The 18,570-nt window shown below is 40.8% G+C and overlaps 1 protein-coding gene across 1 annotated transcript in view; it reads left to right on the top strand.

Moving 5' to 3' along the window:
- Positions 1 to 9,224, top strand: part of LOC143774940 (retrovirus-related Pol polyprotein from transposon 17.6) — a 33,689-nt gene extending 24,465 nt beyond the window's left edge. Inside the window, exons 2-3 of the mRNA XM_077262755.1 lie at positions 3,736 to 3,874; positions 8,881 to 9,224. Coding sequence (XP_077118870.1) covers positions 3,736 to 3,874; positions 8,881 to 9,224 — 483 coding nt within the window. The remainder of the gene's footprint in view (positions 1 to 3,735; positions 3,875 to 8,880) is intronic.
- The last annotated feature ends 9,346 nt before the right edge of the window (positions 9,225 to 18,570 follow it).

Raw genomic sequence — 18,570 nt, 5'->3', positions numbered from 1 at the left:
CTGTAGTATAAGGCATCACCTCCATAGGCAGACCCTGTAGTATAACGCAGCACCCCATAGGCAGTTCCTGTGGTATAAGGCAGCACTCCATAGGCAGATCCTGTAGTACAAAGCAGCACCCCATAGGCAGACCCAGTAGTATAAGGCAGCACCACATAGGCAGATGCTGTAGTATAAGGCAGCACCCCCATAGGCAGGTCCTGTAGTATAAGGCAGCACCCCCTTAGGCAGACCCTGTAGTATAAGGCAGCTCCCTTACAAAAACAATAAATACTCACCTCTCTTCCTCCTTGCTCCAGCGGTGCTTCGAGTTCCCGCTCATCTCCTGACAGCGGGCACTGGGTGGTGATGTTATCGTGCCCACTGTCAGTGTCGGCGTCGGTGATGTCAGACGCTGACAGGAGGTGATGGGAGAAGGAGCGTAGCTCTCTTTCCCTCATCAATGCGGTCAGCTGTATTGGCTAAATAATGGTACAGCTGACCTTGCGGTGATGGGTGGGGGGCCCACTGCTGGCACCGCTCCCCGCCTGCTAAAGGGGCCCCATAGCGGGTGGGTGGCAGAGCAGGGGGATCGATTCTCCCTGCTCTGCAGCAGAATGTAACAGTATCGGCGTGCGCAGTGCACTGATGCAGTTGCAGTAGCGTGGCTCCAGGTGGCCCCCTCTGAGCTGCCTGCACCTGCCGTGCCAGTCTATATATCAGCTGGACCCCCCTGCACCCACCAAGCCAGTCTGTATATCATCGGGACATGCCTGCATCCGCTGTGCCAATCTGTATTTCAGTTGTACTCCCCTACTGAGCCATTCCAGCTACCTGTCCCTTGGGGATCAGCTGCCGTGTGTCCATCAGGAGCCAAGCCTAACCCACCATCAGGGTCTCTAGTGAAGAGTCAAAATAGGCACCTGATCCATGGTTGCACAATTCTTAATATCTACCCCCTTCTACCTTGTGTCGCCAAAACTATGTAAGTATTGAAAACTCTTCAGACCTATTCCATATTTATTTTGGAACCTGCTTAAAATTGTAGTGGCCTAAGGACCATGATATGAACAACTTGTATAATAAGGGTTTTGATTATTTTAATCCATATTGTCATTCCTATGTCCTTTTTAACCTTTTAGAGAACGAGCCAATTTTGACCTTAATAGCCAAGCCAATTTTTACAATTCTGACCACTGTCACTTTATAAGGTTATAGCTCTGGAAAGCGTCAATGGATTCCACTGATTATGAGATTGTTTTTTAGTGACATATTGTACTTCATGCTAGTGGTAAAAATTTCTTTAATATGACGCGCGTATTTATGAAAAAAACAGAAATTTGGCAAAAATCTTGAAAATTTTTGCAATTTTTTAAATTTTAATTTTTGTGCCCATAAATCAGATGGTCGTGTCACACAAAATATTTAATAAATAGCATTTCCCACATGTCAACATTATTTTTTTTTGTTAGGGTTAAAAGTTGACTAGCGATTTATCATTTTTCCACCAAAATTTACATAACTATTTTTTTTAGGGACCACCTCACATTTGAAGTAACTTTGGGGGGTCAATAAGACAGAAAATACCACAAAGCTGACACCATTCTAAAAACTGCACCCCTCAAGGTACTGAAAACCACATTCAAGAAGTTTTTTTTAACCCTTCAGGTGCTTGACGAAAACTAAAACAATGTGGAAGGAAAAAATTAAAATTTTTACAAAAAATTTACTTTAGACCCAAACTTTTTTATTTTCACAAGGGTATCAGGAGAAAATGGATCATAAAGTTGTTGCACAATTTCTCCTGAGTACTCTAATACCCTGTACATAGGGGAAAGCCACTGTTTGGGCGAATGGCAGGGCTCATAATGGAGGGAGCACCGTTTGACTTTTAGAACGCAACATTGGCTGAAATTGATGGTGGGTACAATGTCGCATTTGGAGAATCCCTGAGGTGGAAACCCCCCAATTCTAACTCCAACCCTAACCCCCACACATCACTAACCCTAATCCCAAACCTAACCCTAACCACAACCATAAACCCAACACAACTCTAACCCTAACCACAACCCCAACACCACCCTAACCCCAACATACCCATAACCCCAATACAATTGTAACCCCAACACAACTGTAACACCAACACAACCCTAATGCAAAGACAACCCTAGCCCCAACCCTAACCCTAGATCTAACCCCAACCGCAATCCTATCCCTAACCCCAGCCCCAATCCTAACCCTAACTGCAAAGAATTGAAAAAAAAATACAATTTTTTTTATTTTTATCTAACTAAGGGAGTGACAAATGTGAGTTTGATTTACAATTTTTTTTGTTTTGATCATTGTGATATGGTCTATCACAGTGATCAAAATGAACCAATAGGAAAAATCTGCTATTGTTACCAGGTCCCGGCCAGCAGATATCAGTGGTTGTATCTCTGTGGACTCTTTTTTATGGCCTGAATCATGTCATTTGGGGTCTCAGCTACCTCTGATAGCCGAGACAACAGAGATTTTCCAATGCTGGGGGGCGCTATACACTTATTTCTCAGTGCCTTTAAAATGCTGCGCTGAGGAATACGGCCCCTCAACTGCCGCCGTTAAAAGGTGTATCAGTGTTCATTAAGGGGTTAAGGTCCATATGGCATTTATATTGCATCTGTTTTTATATATCAGCTGTAAATCAAATTTACCAGACCAAATACAGTTTCCTATGTTAACAATTACAAAGTATTTGTTATACAAATGGACCAACCAAATTGCATCCTACTATTACATTTTTTTCAAACAACTACAACAGCAGACTACAAAACACTGCAACTCCAACTCCAAATTCAACTACTTAGCTTTAGCACACAGCACAGGGAGATAAATCTTTTACCAGCAGGAAATAAATGCCCAGAGCCTGTATATATAAAGGGAGTAAAGGGTAAGCAATTGCAGTTGAGAACAATCAGGTGGTATGGTCTCAGCCAGCATGGAAAGAGTCCTTAACCCTCTCAGTACTGAAGGAAAGGGAAATCAATTTAAATTAGGACATGAATCACACCATCTCCAAAGAGGACCTTGATTCATTACCCGATGCGACTGTCTAACTCCAAGTCTTCCAGGGGGACATGACACTTGTAGCAATTGATCCTGTGCTATCTGTTTGCTATCTAATTCTAACATGGACAGTACATTTACATATAATCTACCTATATGCATGAGCCCTTAATTTACATTTGGCTCTGATCTGGAGGGAGGGCTAGGATATCTATCATACAAATCACAGCACACAGGGATAGATTCCTGCTCCTCATTCCTTAGTAAGCACACCGACAGAAGCAGCAGCATTATACAGCAGTCCTGATCTGTTTGGTTATAGATAAAACTAGGTTGAGGTAAAAGACTTGTTAAAAAGTTCAGCACAATTTTTTCACAATAAGTGCACCAGCTTCTTCAGGTTTAAGACATCTATTACAAAAGGGCTAGAGTATCTACTTTTTAAAAAATGATCTTTCACCAGGTCAAAAGTGGCCAGTTTCAGTTCTACAGTGGCTTGCAAAATTATTCACCTCCCCGGCATTTTTTTTGCTACCTCACAACATGGAATTTCACTGTTTTTCTGCAGGTATGAATCAGTTCATGTAAAGAACATGCCTACAGCTATGAACTTTTGGCTTGCTTTTTAATATGAAACAAACAATAAATAGCACAAAATAACTGAAAACATCAGTGTGCATAACTATTCACCCTATTCACCTCCTTTTTTAGCAATTACAGCTACAAGCTTTGGATAAGTCTCCAAGAGAATTCAACAGCTTTCCTCTGGGATTTTTGACCATTCCTCAAGGCACAACTGCTCCAGTTCCTTCAAGTCAGATCGTTTCCTTTGTTGAACAGCAATCTTCAAGTCTGACCACAGATTTTTTATTGGATTAAGGTTTGGGTTTTGACTAGGCTACTGCAAAACATTTGCACAATTCCCCTTAAACCACTCGAGTGTTGCTTCAACAGTATACTTTGGGTCATTATATTGTTGGAAGGCGAAACTTTGTCCCCGTCTCAAATCACTGACAGAATTAAACAGGTTTTGCTCACGAATATCCCTGTATTTCACACCATTTATCTTCCCCTCAACCACGACCATTTTCCCTTTCACTGCTGCTGACAAACATCCCCACAACATGATGCTGCCACCAGCATCTTTCACTGTGGGGATGTATTCCTGGGATGATGAGCTGTCTTGGTTTGTCGCCAGACATAGAGTTTACCTTGGTAGCCAAAAAGTTTAATTTTGGTCTCATGTGGCAACAGCACCTTCATCCATACATTTGAGGAATTTCCAATATCTTTTGTCAAAATCAAAAAAAGCCTTACATTTTTTGTGTGCAAGTAAAGGCTTTTTTCTACAAACTTTTCCATAAAGTTCACCTCCATGGAGTGTATGGCTTATTGTGGTCGTATGGAAAAATACTTTAGTCTCTGCTTGGGAACTCTGCAGCTCCTTCAGGGTTACCTTTGGTCTACGTGATGCCTCTGTGATTATTGCCCTCTTTATTTGGGCTGAGAGATGGTGGGTGGCCCTCTCTTGGCAGGTCTGTTGTGGTGCCATGTTCTTCCATTAGTCAATAATCAACTTGATAGTGCTCCGGGGGATCATCAGAGATTGAGACTTTTTTTTCTAACTCAACCCTGACTTGTACATCTCAACAACTTTGTCCCTGACATGTTTGGAGATCTCCTTGGTCTTCATAGTGTTATTTGGTTAGTGGTGCATTTTGCTTTATGGTGTTGCTGCCTCTGTTGCCTTTTAGAAAAGGTGTGTATTTACAGACAGACCATGTGACTCTTAGATTGCACACAGGTGAACTTATTTTCATTAAGCATGTGATGTATGAAGGTAATTGCTTGCACCTGAAATTTTTATGGGCTTTATAGTAAAAGGGGTAAATGCATTTGCAAATGTAAATTTTTAGTTTTTTTATCCCATAAATGTATGCCTATATTTTTCTCTCTTCACTTCACCAACTTAGACTATTATTAGGTGCTGATTAGGGATGAGCAAGCACTAAAATACTCTGATGCTTCTTATTCTAACTGAGCAATTCCTAAAGCTAGGATACTCGTTTCGAGTAAAGAATATAATGGGAGTCTAGGAAATCTGACCATTTTTCTTTCAGACCCAACAAGGAGGTCTAGGAGGCAGTGAAAATGTTGAAATGGAAGGAGAACAGCATGGGGAACACCCCTGGAAGCATCTCTGACTCCCAGATCTCTGCTGACAAAAATTGTGTCACACTTTTACTCCACTTTAAAGACTGAAAATAAAACATTCAAAATGGAAGAGAAATTTTAGTTTACAGGGAAAAAATGTTAAGAAACATTCTTTCCTGTAAAGTGACTTGTATATAAAGCACAATTTTAAAAGAATTTAGTAAAACTAATATTTTAACTAATCCAAAATTTAAATTTTTATTAAAAAAATGGAAATCTCAGTGTAATTTATGAAGGAAGCAAGAAATGCAAAAAATTTGATGGAAGAGGGACACAGTTACGCCCAATACTAAGCATGCCAAATATTGCAAGCAAGGTCAGCCATACACCCTAAAAGGCACCAACTGTTGAGCCTCATTCAAGTAACGTGAACAAAGCGTAGTTTTGATACTCCTACACATATTAAAGCTCTACACACAGTGCAAAGCCTTCCAAAAATTACAAGCACGGTTATCCATATACCTATTCAAGGAAACAATTGTAGAACCTCATTCAAATATTGTGAACAAAGTATAGTTGTGGTACTCCTACACTGATAAAAGCTCTGCACACAATGCAAAGCACAAGGTACATGGCGAGAACACCACATCGGGAGAAATAGTGGAGACTGGGGACTGGGTGCCGAGAGATGGCTGCCGCCATGAGTTGGTGGAAATCTCCCGTGTCTACAAGCCTAAACTTTTCCATGGCAAGCAGCCTGAAAATTTGCCCATTTAGCCTTTTGGCCTGTGGGTGGGTGGCTGGGAACTTTCTTTTTAGGTCCATGGCCTGAGCTAGAGACAGCCGAAAGCTGTGCTGGGACATGAATTTGGAAGTGCCTAATGATCGTGCCTCAGAATGTACAAGACGGGAGGCATTTGTACCAGTGTCATAGACAGGGGATTGGCAAGAAGCTAGCACATAGGAAGAGGCAGTGGTGTCATCTGCTGGCACCAATTGTTAACCAAGGCATTCGGCCCATCGAGTCCGGTGCTTTAATGACATGTGGCCAATCATGCTGATGGCTGTTAGGCTTTTAGTGGACAGGTTCCTGCTGATCTTGACATAGCACAGGTTGCAAATGACCATTTCTTTGTGTCAGAACTCTCTTTAAAAAAAAACTATCTGCTCAAAGTTTTGTGGATCACTAGCAGCATGTCTTCCAGTCCCTACTGGAACATGCAGGGTGAGAGGCCACAATCAAGAAATCATGATTTAAAGACCTACTCGGAGTGTTCCATTGGTCTCCTGTGACTAAAGATCGTGGGAGGTAGGAGGGTGAGTATTAAGTGATCCAGACTCTTGGGTGGTGAGACTGGACAGTGTGGAAGATTGGGTAGTGCTGTCAAGCATGCTGGAAGCATTATCGGCTATCCAACCAATCATCTGTTTGCAGTGGAATGGCTTTAGAAGGGGTGTACTGTGCCTTGCTACAAAGTGAGGCAGGAAGCTATGTGTCATGGATGGGCATGTTTCTTGTGCTCCAGCAACAGGTGTAGTCGCATCTGCCCCATGTCCTCGCCATCTGTATGCACCAACAGCAGCACTTCCCAGTCCCTTTTTCACACAAAGCAAGTTAAACTTTCAGGATGACTGTAGATAATTTTGGAACAAAAAAATTTGTAAAATGTAGTAGAGCAAGCATTTTTAAAAAAAAATCTAAACCACCATAATTTCGCACAAAGAACGTTAAATTGTATGGATGACAATAGTCAATTTTTGGAACCAAAAAATGTTGTGAACTATAGCAGGCCAATAGTCTTTTAAAAATTTCAAACCACCGTAATTCCACAAAAAGCACGTTAAACTGTATGGATGACAATGGTCAATCTTTTCACCCCCGAAAAAATGTCATCTGCAGGAGCTGTATATTTAGCAACGGACTGCAAACCACTAACCCTCCAGAGGCTGTATTCACCACTCTCCCTGCTCCAGATGTCACTAGGCTAAATGCAGAATGTCTCGCTTAGAAACAGAAAAGTACAAGTTTAGGCATAAGAAGGACATTTAGTATGATGGTACAGCAAAATGTAACCACTAGAGAACTCTGATTCCTAAAACTCTTCACACAGGCCTGGCCAACTACTATCTCTCTCAAATAAGAACTGTCCCTGAGCTGTGCAATGGTATCAGTGTGCCAAGCGTGGCAGCGCCAGTCCTTGCTATGCGGCCAGCCCATCACAGAAATGCCACTACCAAGATGGCTAGGATATAACAGTGATTGCACGCAATAAACAGGCACCTCGCCTGTTTATTGGCTGTGAAAAAGGTCCCAAATATACATGTTAAGGATTCAAGCATTCAGTCTGAGCAACAGACAATGCACGACGAGCGTTGAGCATATCCAAGCACCCAGATATTTGAATACGTTCGCAATCCACAGTCATTTTTATTTCCATGCTATTACTAATAGTCTTTTTTAATTATAGTACAGTTCCAGAAATTTGAGCTTTTTTGTTTAGCATGACTAAAATTCTAATTTTCACGGTCTTTACCAAAGAAGCATTGATCACATGATGAAGGCGTGTCTTTAGGCTCCACTACAAAATACTCTGCTAACTATAACAGCTAGTATAAAAGGTGAGGGCCAGCCAAACATTATCATTTATGCTTTTACAGTGTAGGGTTATGAGGTCAGAATGCACAGCCCATTCCATATAAGGAAAGAAAAAGGCCAACATTCGATTATGTTGAATTGCTGCACTAATATTGAAGCACATTAAAAATGTGAGTGGTAGTCATTCTGTTTATGATAATCTGAAAATTCACGTGAGATAGGGAGGTGCTGTACCTGCAAATTTATGTGACTGTGGATTCATTGATCTTTGATACTGCATTAACAGCACATTAATAACAAACTTTGTTCTGAATGATCACACACTGCACTTGAAAAGTAAAGGGGCAGTTTACTACCCTTTGTTACTAAAAAAGTAGACTGAAACCTTGTGTGTCACAGACAGGGCAGCCTTACATACATTTATTGAATACAAATAACAAATATCCAATATCCAGAAATTGGTTTGCCAACTAAACTCCCACCTGTTCAAGCTTCTGGTGGTGCAGTCACTGACTTGTGGAGTCAACAGGCTTTCGAGAAATGATGACACACCCCATTCTACCAGCACCTCACAAGACAACAGAGTGCACGCCAATACCTCCTATTTTGAGAAATGATGGCAAGAACTGCAGCTGATAATTGCTGTGAACAACAATGCCCGAAGTATTCTGGCTACCTTATGGTAAGGCATAGCATCTTAGGCTACTTGCATAGCCCTTGTCCTGAATGTAATTCTACATTTGTTTCAGAAATATACCTGCTTGAGGAGGATGCTAACTTTGACCAGAAAAGTGTCAGATCATTTCAACTGTTCTTACCTGGCAAAACATGCTTTGCATGATCAGAACGATAAGCCAGAGTGTCGCCTTATTTGCAACATCATAACCTATAGGAATTTGGTACTGCATATATTGGACCATCTGTATGAGCAGCATAAAGTGATTGACTATGTTATGCAAACTGCATGCATGGGTTACATTGAGAGCTGCCACTGGCAGCAGATGAGGGATGAAGTCACCTACTGAACCCCTTCGAAGAAGCAACCAAAATTGTCAGTAGGGAGAAGTGTGAAATCAACAATGTAATTCCCCTCATATTTATCCTAGAAAACACACTCCCCACAATTAAAGAGGGTATCGAGGAAGATCAGCAACTTACAGATGTTTATCACAGCCCTTTGTCTGTAGGGGACACTCAAGGTTCATGTTTCTTACAGCAGAATTCGAATAAGAAGGAGAAAGAGGAGGAGGAAGATGAGCAGCAACAGATGGATGTGGAGGGGGACATAAAGTTGCCCCAGACAGGGCACATGGCTGTCAGACTGAAACTGTTGACGACACTGGCCAATGCAACTACCCACCATAGCAGGTTGATGAAAATGCACCAGCGTGCAATGAGTCATGCCAACCAGCATGACATACTGTATGCTGGGATGCTTATGGGATGTTAAAAATATAACTATCATCAAGCAAAGGGATGACTATGTGATTACCATAGTTTTAGACCCTTTTTATAAATGAAAAATTGGGGAATTTTTCCAGCTTTTTACCAGGATAAACTGTGTTATTTGTTCTGCAAAGTTTTTGCCAAAAATCACCTGCCAACTGCACAACTGACCCTCTGCTTCCAAGAAGATGTAATGTTCCCTAGCTTTTGACAGTGTTTTATTTTCAGCAAGTATCTGATTCAGGAGCAACAGAAATAGCTACATTATTGTATTATCTTTGACATGAAAGACCAGATGTTTTATCTGCCATTGTGACTACCTGTGGCAATTCAGCAAAACAGAGACATTGCATTAAGAGCTTAGATTAGTCTTAACAAGGCTTTGTGCTTTCTCAAAGCAGATACCTGAGCCCTGGTCCAATGGACTTCTGGGCCAGCAGAATGTACGAATGTAAAGAATTGACATGGTTTGTTTTCTTGGTATTGTTGTGTATATCCACGAATATCATGTCAGAGAGGGTATTCAGCATGACTAGTGGCTTTGTCACACCCAAGCAGAAAATTTCACATTTGTCAAACTTATTCAGGTATGTAACAGTGCCAAAATTTAATTCACCTACAATTGATGCCAATCATTAAATCTGCTGTGACTGTTTGATAGTCCATTGTTTGCCTTCTACACCTGTTGATGCCAGTGCTGATGACCCACCATCAGCCAGGCATCTATTCTCTTCTGGGACTACTGTTGCAGGTCCTCCACTGCCAGACATCTCATTGTCTGGTTTGTCTTTCGACTTCTGCCACTGCTACTGCTCAGCCATGCTAGCCACACATCTCCTGTGTTTTATACTGATGGACTGTAATAATGATAAGAAAGAAAAAAAAAACTTTTATGATGGTGCAGTACCACCAAACAGCTTACAAAGTAAGGCTATTTTTTAAAGGCTTTTTGACAAAATCCATTGTTTCTCCTAGAATGCGTATTGGGGACCTTTTAGGCCCCCATGCTTATTTTTTGCCTATTATCTGCAAAATTACTTAAGTTAGAATTTTGAAACTCCAGATAATCCTCAAGTATGTCATGTTGGTAATATCCAGTTGTTCATATAATTTTTTTCATAGGCATTTCGGTGTAACAATGCTTTTTTGGTGAAAACCACATCTGTACGGATTGGGGGACTTTTAGGCCCCCATGTATTTTTTATCATGTTCTCAGTAGTGTTTGTGTCTCAAGTTACTTTATTTGTACTCACTAATGCTGGTGGAGGTGCCAGGGTGTGGATAATGCCATAAGAGGATGTCATGTGATTTTTGGAGGGAGAGATAAGGCCATGACATCATCTCAGGTCCTTCTGAACACAGTAAGCTGTGTAGAGAGTAATGAGGACAGTATACACTGTACAGAAGGATCTGGGGTCTGAAATTGTCAAAACTCTTGCTGTTCCAATATTCAATTCAGGTAGAAACATTACCATGGACAATTATTTCACCAATGTTGAACTAGGCAATTTTCTGCTTCTAAAAGTATTTTAAATATTTGCGCTAAAAATTCAGTAAAAAACATAAATATAACACCGTGTTAACCCCTCACTGATAATAACATGGGGGCAAGTGGATGGTTACCTCGATCCTTTAGACTGTGTTTAGATAATCCCTCCTGCGTCCTGGAAGGTCCTTCAGATAGCGTTCACTTGGTTTCTTATGTCCCAATTGTGCCAAATGCTGGAAAGTGGTGGGTAATGATATTGAGGAAAAACAGTTGTCCGGAGTTGCCTGGCGTACCTCCCAGAAAAAACAAGTCTGCCGTGCACTGGTAGTAGGGGCTCAATCCTAGGATAGAGCCGGCAAGGTGCAGTGTAGATGCAGGACCTTGCGTGACGTCACTAACACGTGATAGATCACGTGACCGGCTACAGGGCGCACACAGCCTGTAGCCGGTCACGTGTTAGTGACGTCATGCAAGGTCCTGCATCTACACTGTGCCTTGCCAGCTCTATCCTAGGATTGAGCCCCTACTACCAGTGCACGGCAGACTTGTTTTTTCCGGGAGGTACGCCAGTAACCGGCCGGGACGGTGTCCTCCGGACAACTGTTTTTCCTCAATATCATTGCCCACCACTTTCCAGCATTTGGCACAATTGGGACATAAGAAACCGAGCGAACGCTATCTGAAGGACCATCCAGGATGCAGGAGGGATTATCTAAACACAGTCTAAAGGATCGAGGTAACCATCCACTTGCCCCCATGTTATTATCAGTGAGGGGTTAACACGGTGTTATATTTATGTTTTTTACTGAATTTTTAGCTCAAATATTTAAAATATTTTTATATTGTTTATTTTTTGGACGAACAGAGTGGTTTTCGTCCTTATATTTGCTGCAATTTATTTCAGGTATCAGTGCAGCGCCCTCTGGTTAATTGTTTATTCGTTTGTATTTATTTTCTGCTTCTAAAAGCTATTACACTTGTTGGTACTATCAAGCCAAACCGACGAGAAATTCCAGAAGCACTGAAACACAATCGTCAGCGAGCACTTTATGAGAGTGTCTTTGGATTCAATAACAAAGTGAAGAAGGAGAAATCAGTGATTTTACTCAGTAGCATGCATCACAATTGCAGTATTGACAGCAATGACAGAAAATTCAAACCAGAAATCATCCTGCATTACAATAAAACAAAAGGAGGTGTAGACAAAATGGATGAGATGGTGGTAGAATATTCATGCAAGAGGCAAACAAAACGATGGCCTGTAGTACTTTTTTCAAATACGCTTGATGCAGCAGCCCTAATTTCATTCATCATTTATACAGAAACTCATCCAGAATTCCATGCACGGAGGAAGGACAGGAGATGCCTATTTTTGAAGGACCTTTGTCATTAACTTGTAATGCTTCACATGATACAGCGAAGCGACGTGAAAGGCTTGCTAAAGCAAACTAAAGAAGCAATGAAACAGTGTGGCGTACAGTTTCAGATGATTCCAGGGTCAGGAGAAAGAAAAAGAAAGCGCTGTTTCATGTGTCCAAGAAATTTAGAAAGGAAAACTGAGAGATTTTGTTCGATTTGTAAGTAAAATGTCTGCAAAGAACATTCTTCCGAAACAAATAACTTGTCAAAATTGTTTGGAAGACTAATATAATAGAAAAGAAACATTATAGAAATGTAGCTGCAGCTAGTTTGGTATAGATTTCTATGCGTTTTTGTGCGTTTTTTCATATGTTTGTGTGAAATCTGGAGAAAAAAATGTTGGGGTGTTTTTGGTGAAAAATTATTATTACAATTTTGTTTACTAATCATATTTTATTTAGCAGTTTTAAAATAAACTTGTAAAAGTTATATAAGTGTGTTTGTTAATATGATTTGCATCGGGGCCTGAAAGGCCCCCAATACGTTAATATGAAGATTTCTGATGTCACGCATTGTAGTTGCTTGCATGTTCAAGCTTACTAAAGAAAAATGTATATTTTTTTCAAAAGCTTGATGATAAAAGCCTTTATAAATGTTTGCTTATTGGGAGAATAGAAAACATATTGCAGATACCCAAATAGGTACATTTTTTCACTACTAGTCAAGAAGTACTTCACTTAAAAAATACCGAGTACACCTGATTTTGCTCCTTTCGTATTTTGCTTTAGTTTCTTACTGCTATGGTCTGTGTCATATAGCTCACATACTAATGTGTGCTGAACTATATTAGCCATGTTATCAAAGTCAATAAATTACACAATAGTTCTTATTAACATGTGGCACATGATATCTAACCTGGTGGATGTGGACTTTTCAAATGCTGCCTCATATTCAGCAACTATAATTCTTACACTTCATACACATATTTATCTTTATATTCTGTATTTAACAAAGAAATAGAGTATCTACTATATAATTGTCTAAGGGTCACTTCCGTCCTTCTGTCCTTCTGTCTGTCGGCAACTTCCGTCACGGATATTCATTCGCTGATTGGTCTCGCCAGCTGCCTGTCATGGCTGCCGCGACCAATCAGCGACGACCCCTGTCCGATTAGTCCCTCCCTACTCCCCTGCAGTCAGTGCCCGGCGCCCGCTCCATACTCCCCGCAGTCACCACTCACACAGGGTAATGCCAGCGGTAACGGACCGCGTTATGCTGCGGGTAACTCACTCCGTTACCGCCACTATTAACCCTGTGTGTCCAAGTTTTTACTATTGACGCAGCCTATGCAGCGTCAATAGTAAAAGGATCTAATGTTAAAAATAATTAAAAAAAAAAAAAATCATTATATACTCACCTTCCGCCGCCTTTCCTGCTCCTCGCGACCCTCTGGTAACCGCTCCGTGCAAGCGGCAGGTTCCGGTAGCAAGGATCGTATGGGAGAAGGACCTGCCATGACATCACGGTCATGTGACCACGACATCATCACACCCTGGGACCGGAAGCTGACGCCTGTACCGCGCACAGGCGACAGAACTACAAGTATGGTGAGTATGTTAGAACTACAAGGGGCCCTAGGATCGGAAGGTGAGTATGTTTATTTGTTATTTTTTAACCTGTGACATACGTGGATGGGCAATATATTACATAGCTGGGCAATATACTACGTGGCTGGGCAATATACTACATAGCTAGGCAATATACTATGTGGCTCTGTTCTGTATACTACATGGCTCTGTGCTGTATACTACGTCGCTGTGCAATATACTACGTCACTGGGCAATATGCTACGTCGCTGTGTAATATACTACGTGGCTCTGTGCTGTATACTACATCACTTGGCAATATACTACGTCACTGGGCAATATACTACGTGGCTGGGTAATATACTACGTTGCTGGGCAATATACTACGTAGCTAGGAAATATACTACGTGGCTCTGTGCTGTATACTATGTCGCTGTGCAATATACTACGTCACTGGACAATATACTACGTGGCTGGGCAATATACTACGTGGCTCTGTGCTGTATACTACTTCACTGGGCAATATACTATGTCACTGGGCAATATACTACGTGGCTGCGCAATATACTACGTGGCTGGGCTATATACTATGTGGCTGGGCAATATACTATGTTGCTGGCCAATATACTACGTGGCTGGGCAATATAATTATGTGGACATGCATATTCTAGAATACCCGATGTGTTAGAATCGGGCCACCATCTAGTGTATAATAAATCCCTGTCTGGAAATTGCAATACTTGCCATGTTTGATTATTTTATTGAAGAAGTAGGAAGAATAATGTGTTATCGCTGGCAGCTTAAATCCAAGTATATAATTATATTAAAAACAAATGTCTTCTGGGTAATGCTATTTTAGGATCATTGCCTGATAGAGATACAGAACATCTGTGTCTGGTACTTGACCTACTTTCTTAATAATAATTTACTAACAAAATTTATAGACAACTGATGAGAAATTAAAAATTTGAGTTCAGTATTATTTATTGTATTCCAAAAGTAAAGTTGCATCAATACAGGTGTTCAGTATAATGAGGTTGAGAAAACATTTCTAGTCATTGCCATCAATAGTTATATTTAAAGCAAACATCTCTTGGGAAAAGAAGCAGGTACATAAATTATTGTCTTACATTGCAAGAGCTAAAAATGGAATAGTTAAAGTGATTGTGAATAATTATAAAAATGTCTTCAATATTTCACTTTTCAATAACTAAAAAACAAAAAAATAAGTTAGAGAATTAAACAACAGTCAAAATGTCTGCTTAGCATAATTAACAGTCAGTAAACAAATCTGGAAAATTAGTCTCAAAAGACCTTATAGTTAATAAGACAATATTAATTTCCAGTTGTATCCAAGTACTGATTCTTTACACTTGGAGTTTCCACAAAGTTTAGTAATTTATTGTCATTAGCATAAAAGTGCTAAGGTTCACCTGGTGATCTGGATCCACTAAGATGCAGAACAGGGTGAACACATGGACCAAGTGCAATGGCACAACAGTGAGGAGCTGGACAACGGCATATGCTGGAAGGCAAGCAAGAATAAAAAGAAAGACACGCTTAAAGTCAGGAGTGTAGACAAACACGGCCGAGCAGATGAAGAATTGACCAGAATGTCTGAACCAGGATGAAAAATTCACAAGAGATAGCAGAGATGATTGGGGTGTAATGTGAACAATTTCTAAGTAACAGTTCAAAATCCATACAGCAGGCAATTGGTTAATCTAAAGTTCACAGAGTTAGAAGATACAAGTTACTGAAATCACAGCGGTTTGCATTGATGATTACAGCATAATGTGTACAGGCTCTAAGTAACAGTACAGTAGAAGATGGGTTTACCAGCAGGTCTGAGAAGTAATAGATGCAAGTTGTAGAATCCACATAAGTTTGTTGAGATGATTGCAGAATAATTTGAACAGTCTCTAAATAATAGTACAGCAAATAGTTGATAAATAAGCAGGTCACAGAAGCAGTAGATGCATGTTATATAAACCACATAAAAGAATCTGATTTGGAGCACAGTACGCCATGGATTTAGATAAGTGCAAAATAAAAACTGAATATCTATCAATCAATCTATCTACCTATCTAACCATCCTCAAAAAAGTCGCACTACACAAAACTACTATACCAAATTTGTGCAAGCATCAGAATACTGACCTAGTACCCTCCATATACATGCAGCAAAAAAAACAAAACACCAGCTCTCCAGACATGGAGTAGTGAGAAAATTGTGCTCTTTATTCACCCATATATGTTCCATGTTTTTTCTCTTCGAACTGTGAGCCTTTCTCAATCTATAGAGGACTAACAATCTAAACCCTCTGTCAGCATATCTTTGGAGGCTGGGAGGAGACTGGAGAACCAATGGGAAACCCTTGCAGATGTCCTTGTTGGAGATTAGGGCCCAAGCACTGCAAAGCAAAAGTCCTGCCTAGTTCCTGTTGTGTTTTTGTAGTATTCATTTGTAGGTTGTGACTGCCTCTTTGTCTGAGCTCTTCTGCTCTTCTTCCTGCCCTTTAAATTTGCAGTATAGTCACAACAGTATGCACCTATTCACACTTGATTCATTATTAAAAGGTGCTAGTCAGTTTATCTTGTGTTTTTGCGGTAACCATGTATTGATGGTGGTTCTGGTGCTTTTTCATGTACTGAAGGTTTTTCTGTGTTACATGCTTGTATTCACACTGGTTTCGGTTATATATTCTGTGACAAAATTACTGGCAAAGTAATAGATGGGAGATATGTATTACTGAGACTGTTAACTTCAGTGATATGAACCCAGAAAAATGCCCTGCACATTAAGTGCTGATACGGGTTAATCAGCCATGTTAAGGACATGGTTTAGTACACAGTTGTAGAATGGGAGGGAGGCTGTTCACCATATCTCCACTCCAGGGTGTAATTTCGGAGGTAGTCAACCTTCTTAGTCATTTGGTGTTGAGTGTGCTTGGAGATGTGGACTCCACAGCTATGTGTGAAGATAAAGGACAGTTAGACCTTTTTTTCCCTATGTTTGTTTCATGAGTGGGTGGATCCCCGCAGCAACATGAACTGTGCCATTTGTTTATGTTTTGTTTCCCATTATGCCAGGAAGACCGTGTTTATGTTGCAAACACTGCCCTGGTTTATGCTGTACCTAAATAAATCAGTGAAAATTTTAAAGCGACAGCGTTTCTGTGTCTACCTCTATGAGCAACCAAGCGAGCCGATCTACCACAATTCATACACTGAAGGTGGTACTGATGGTGGTATTCATGTACTGATGGTGGTTTTAATGTTGCATTCATGTACTAATGATGGCTGTGGTACTTTAATTATGTGCAGATGGTGGTTCTGGTGCTGTATTCTGATGCTGAATTCATTTGCTGATGATAATTTTGGTGCTGTATTTTGTACAGTTATTGATTCTCATCCTGTACAAGTATGTCAGATGAGTATGACATGCAACATGGCTATGTTAATAAAGTATTGTGCTGTGTGACAAGTTAAGGATTACTACATCTCTTTCTATGTTGACATTAAACTTTTTTATTTGATGACTAGTGTTGAGCGATACTTTCCGATATCGGAAAGTATCGGTATCGGAAAGTATCGGCCGATACCGTCACAGTATCGGAATCCAATCCGATACCGATACCCGATCCCAATGCAAGTCAATGGGACGAAAATATCGGAATCAAAATAAACCCTTTATACACTTGTAGGTTCATTCTACATGAAGGAAAACAACTAAGAATATTGTAGGATGTATTGGGGGACGTGGCGGAGATATTAAAGGGACAGAGGTTTAGCCCAATGTAATAGAATAGCAGGATTTTTTTTTTTTTTTTTATGAAGTTCGGCGTTAGAAAGAATTTGACTATGTTTTTTTTTTTTTTTTTATGTCAGATATTGATGTTTCACTACTTCCACGCCCTTCACCTTCTTTTTTACTTCTCCCACGCTTTCTTCTTAATTATCCTCATCATCAGCTTCTTTGACATCAACTTCTTCACCTTATTCATCTTCTTCTTCATCTTCTACCTATTATTTTTTGGGTTACATTGTTCATATTCTTTTTATTTTACTATTATCTTCATCATATTCAACTTCTTCATCATATTCTTATTTGTGACAGGCATTCCCGTAGTTGTTATCTATAAAAGTTTGAAGATTACACCTTCCGTTCTGCCTATCAAAAAACAGTTACATTTGTCCGCGTTCAGTTTGGCCTGCAGCATCAGGCTTTATCCAGGGGCACCACGAGGAGGAACGGACTCACCCCCATACACTGCTTAGTCTTCTTCTGCTTATAATTTACATAATATTTTTTGCTCTGATATTTTGTGTTATGCTTAATGTCCTTCTGCTCTTTGTTCTGCAGCCTCTTGTTCTTCTGCTTCTCGGTCTTCCAGGTCGTCGTCGTCTCCAGGGTCGTCGTCTCCGGGGTCGTCGTCATCGGGGTGGTCTTCAGGGTCGTCGTCTCCGGGGTCGTCGTCATCGGGGTGGTCTTCGGGGTCATCGTCTCCAGGGTCGTCGTCATCACGGTGGTTGTCGTCTCTGGTGTCGTCGTCATCTTAGGGGTGGTCTTCTGGGTCATTGTGTTTAGTCTCTTGAACTTGGAAATGTAGCAGAAGGTACAAGAAGGCTGAGAAAATGCCGAGAACCAGCTGATGGAACTGGAACTCGGATGGCTACCCGAAGGTCCAAGAGCCAATGGAACTACCGAGGACCAGCTGACGTTACTGGAACCCGGTTACTAAGCAGGAGGTACCTGTGCTGAAAGCACTACCAAGGACCACCTGACGTTGGTGGAACTCGGATACCCAGAGGGAGGCACCTAAGCCAAAGGCTCTGCCCGGAACCAGCTGACGGTACTGGAACCAGGATGGGGAGCAGAAGGTACAAGAGCAAAAGACACTGCCGAGAACCAG

The sequence above is a fragment of the Ranitomeya variabilis genome, chromosome 5 (assembly GCF_051348905.1).
Source record: "Ranitomeya variabilis isolate aRanVar5 chromosome 5, aRanVar5.hap1, whole genome shotgun sequence".
Lineage (NCBI taxonomy): Eukaryota > Metazoa > Chordata > Amphibia > Anura > Dendrobatidae > Ranitomeya > Ranitomeya variabilis.
Note: the sequence above shows the minus strand (reverse complement) of the source record. Positions and strands in the feature narration are given on the sequence as shown.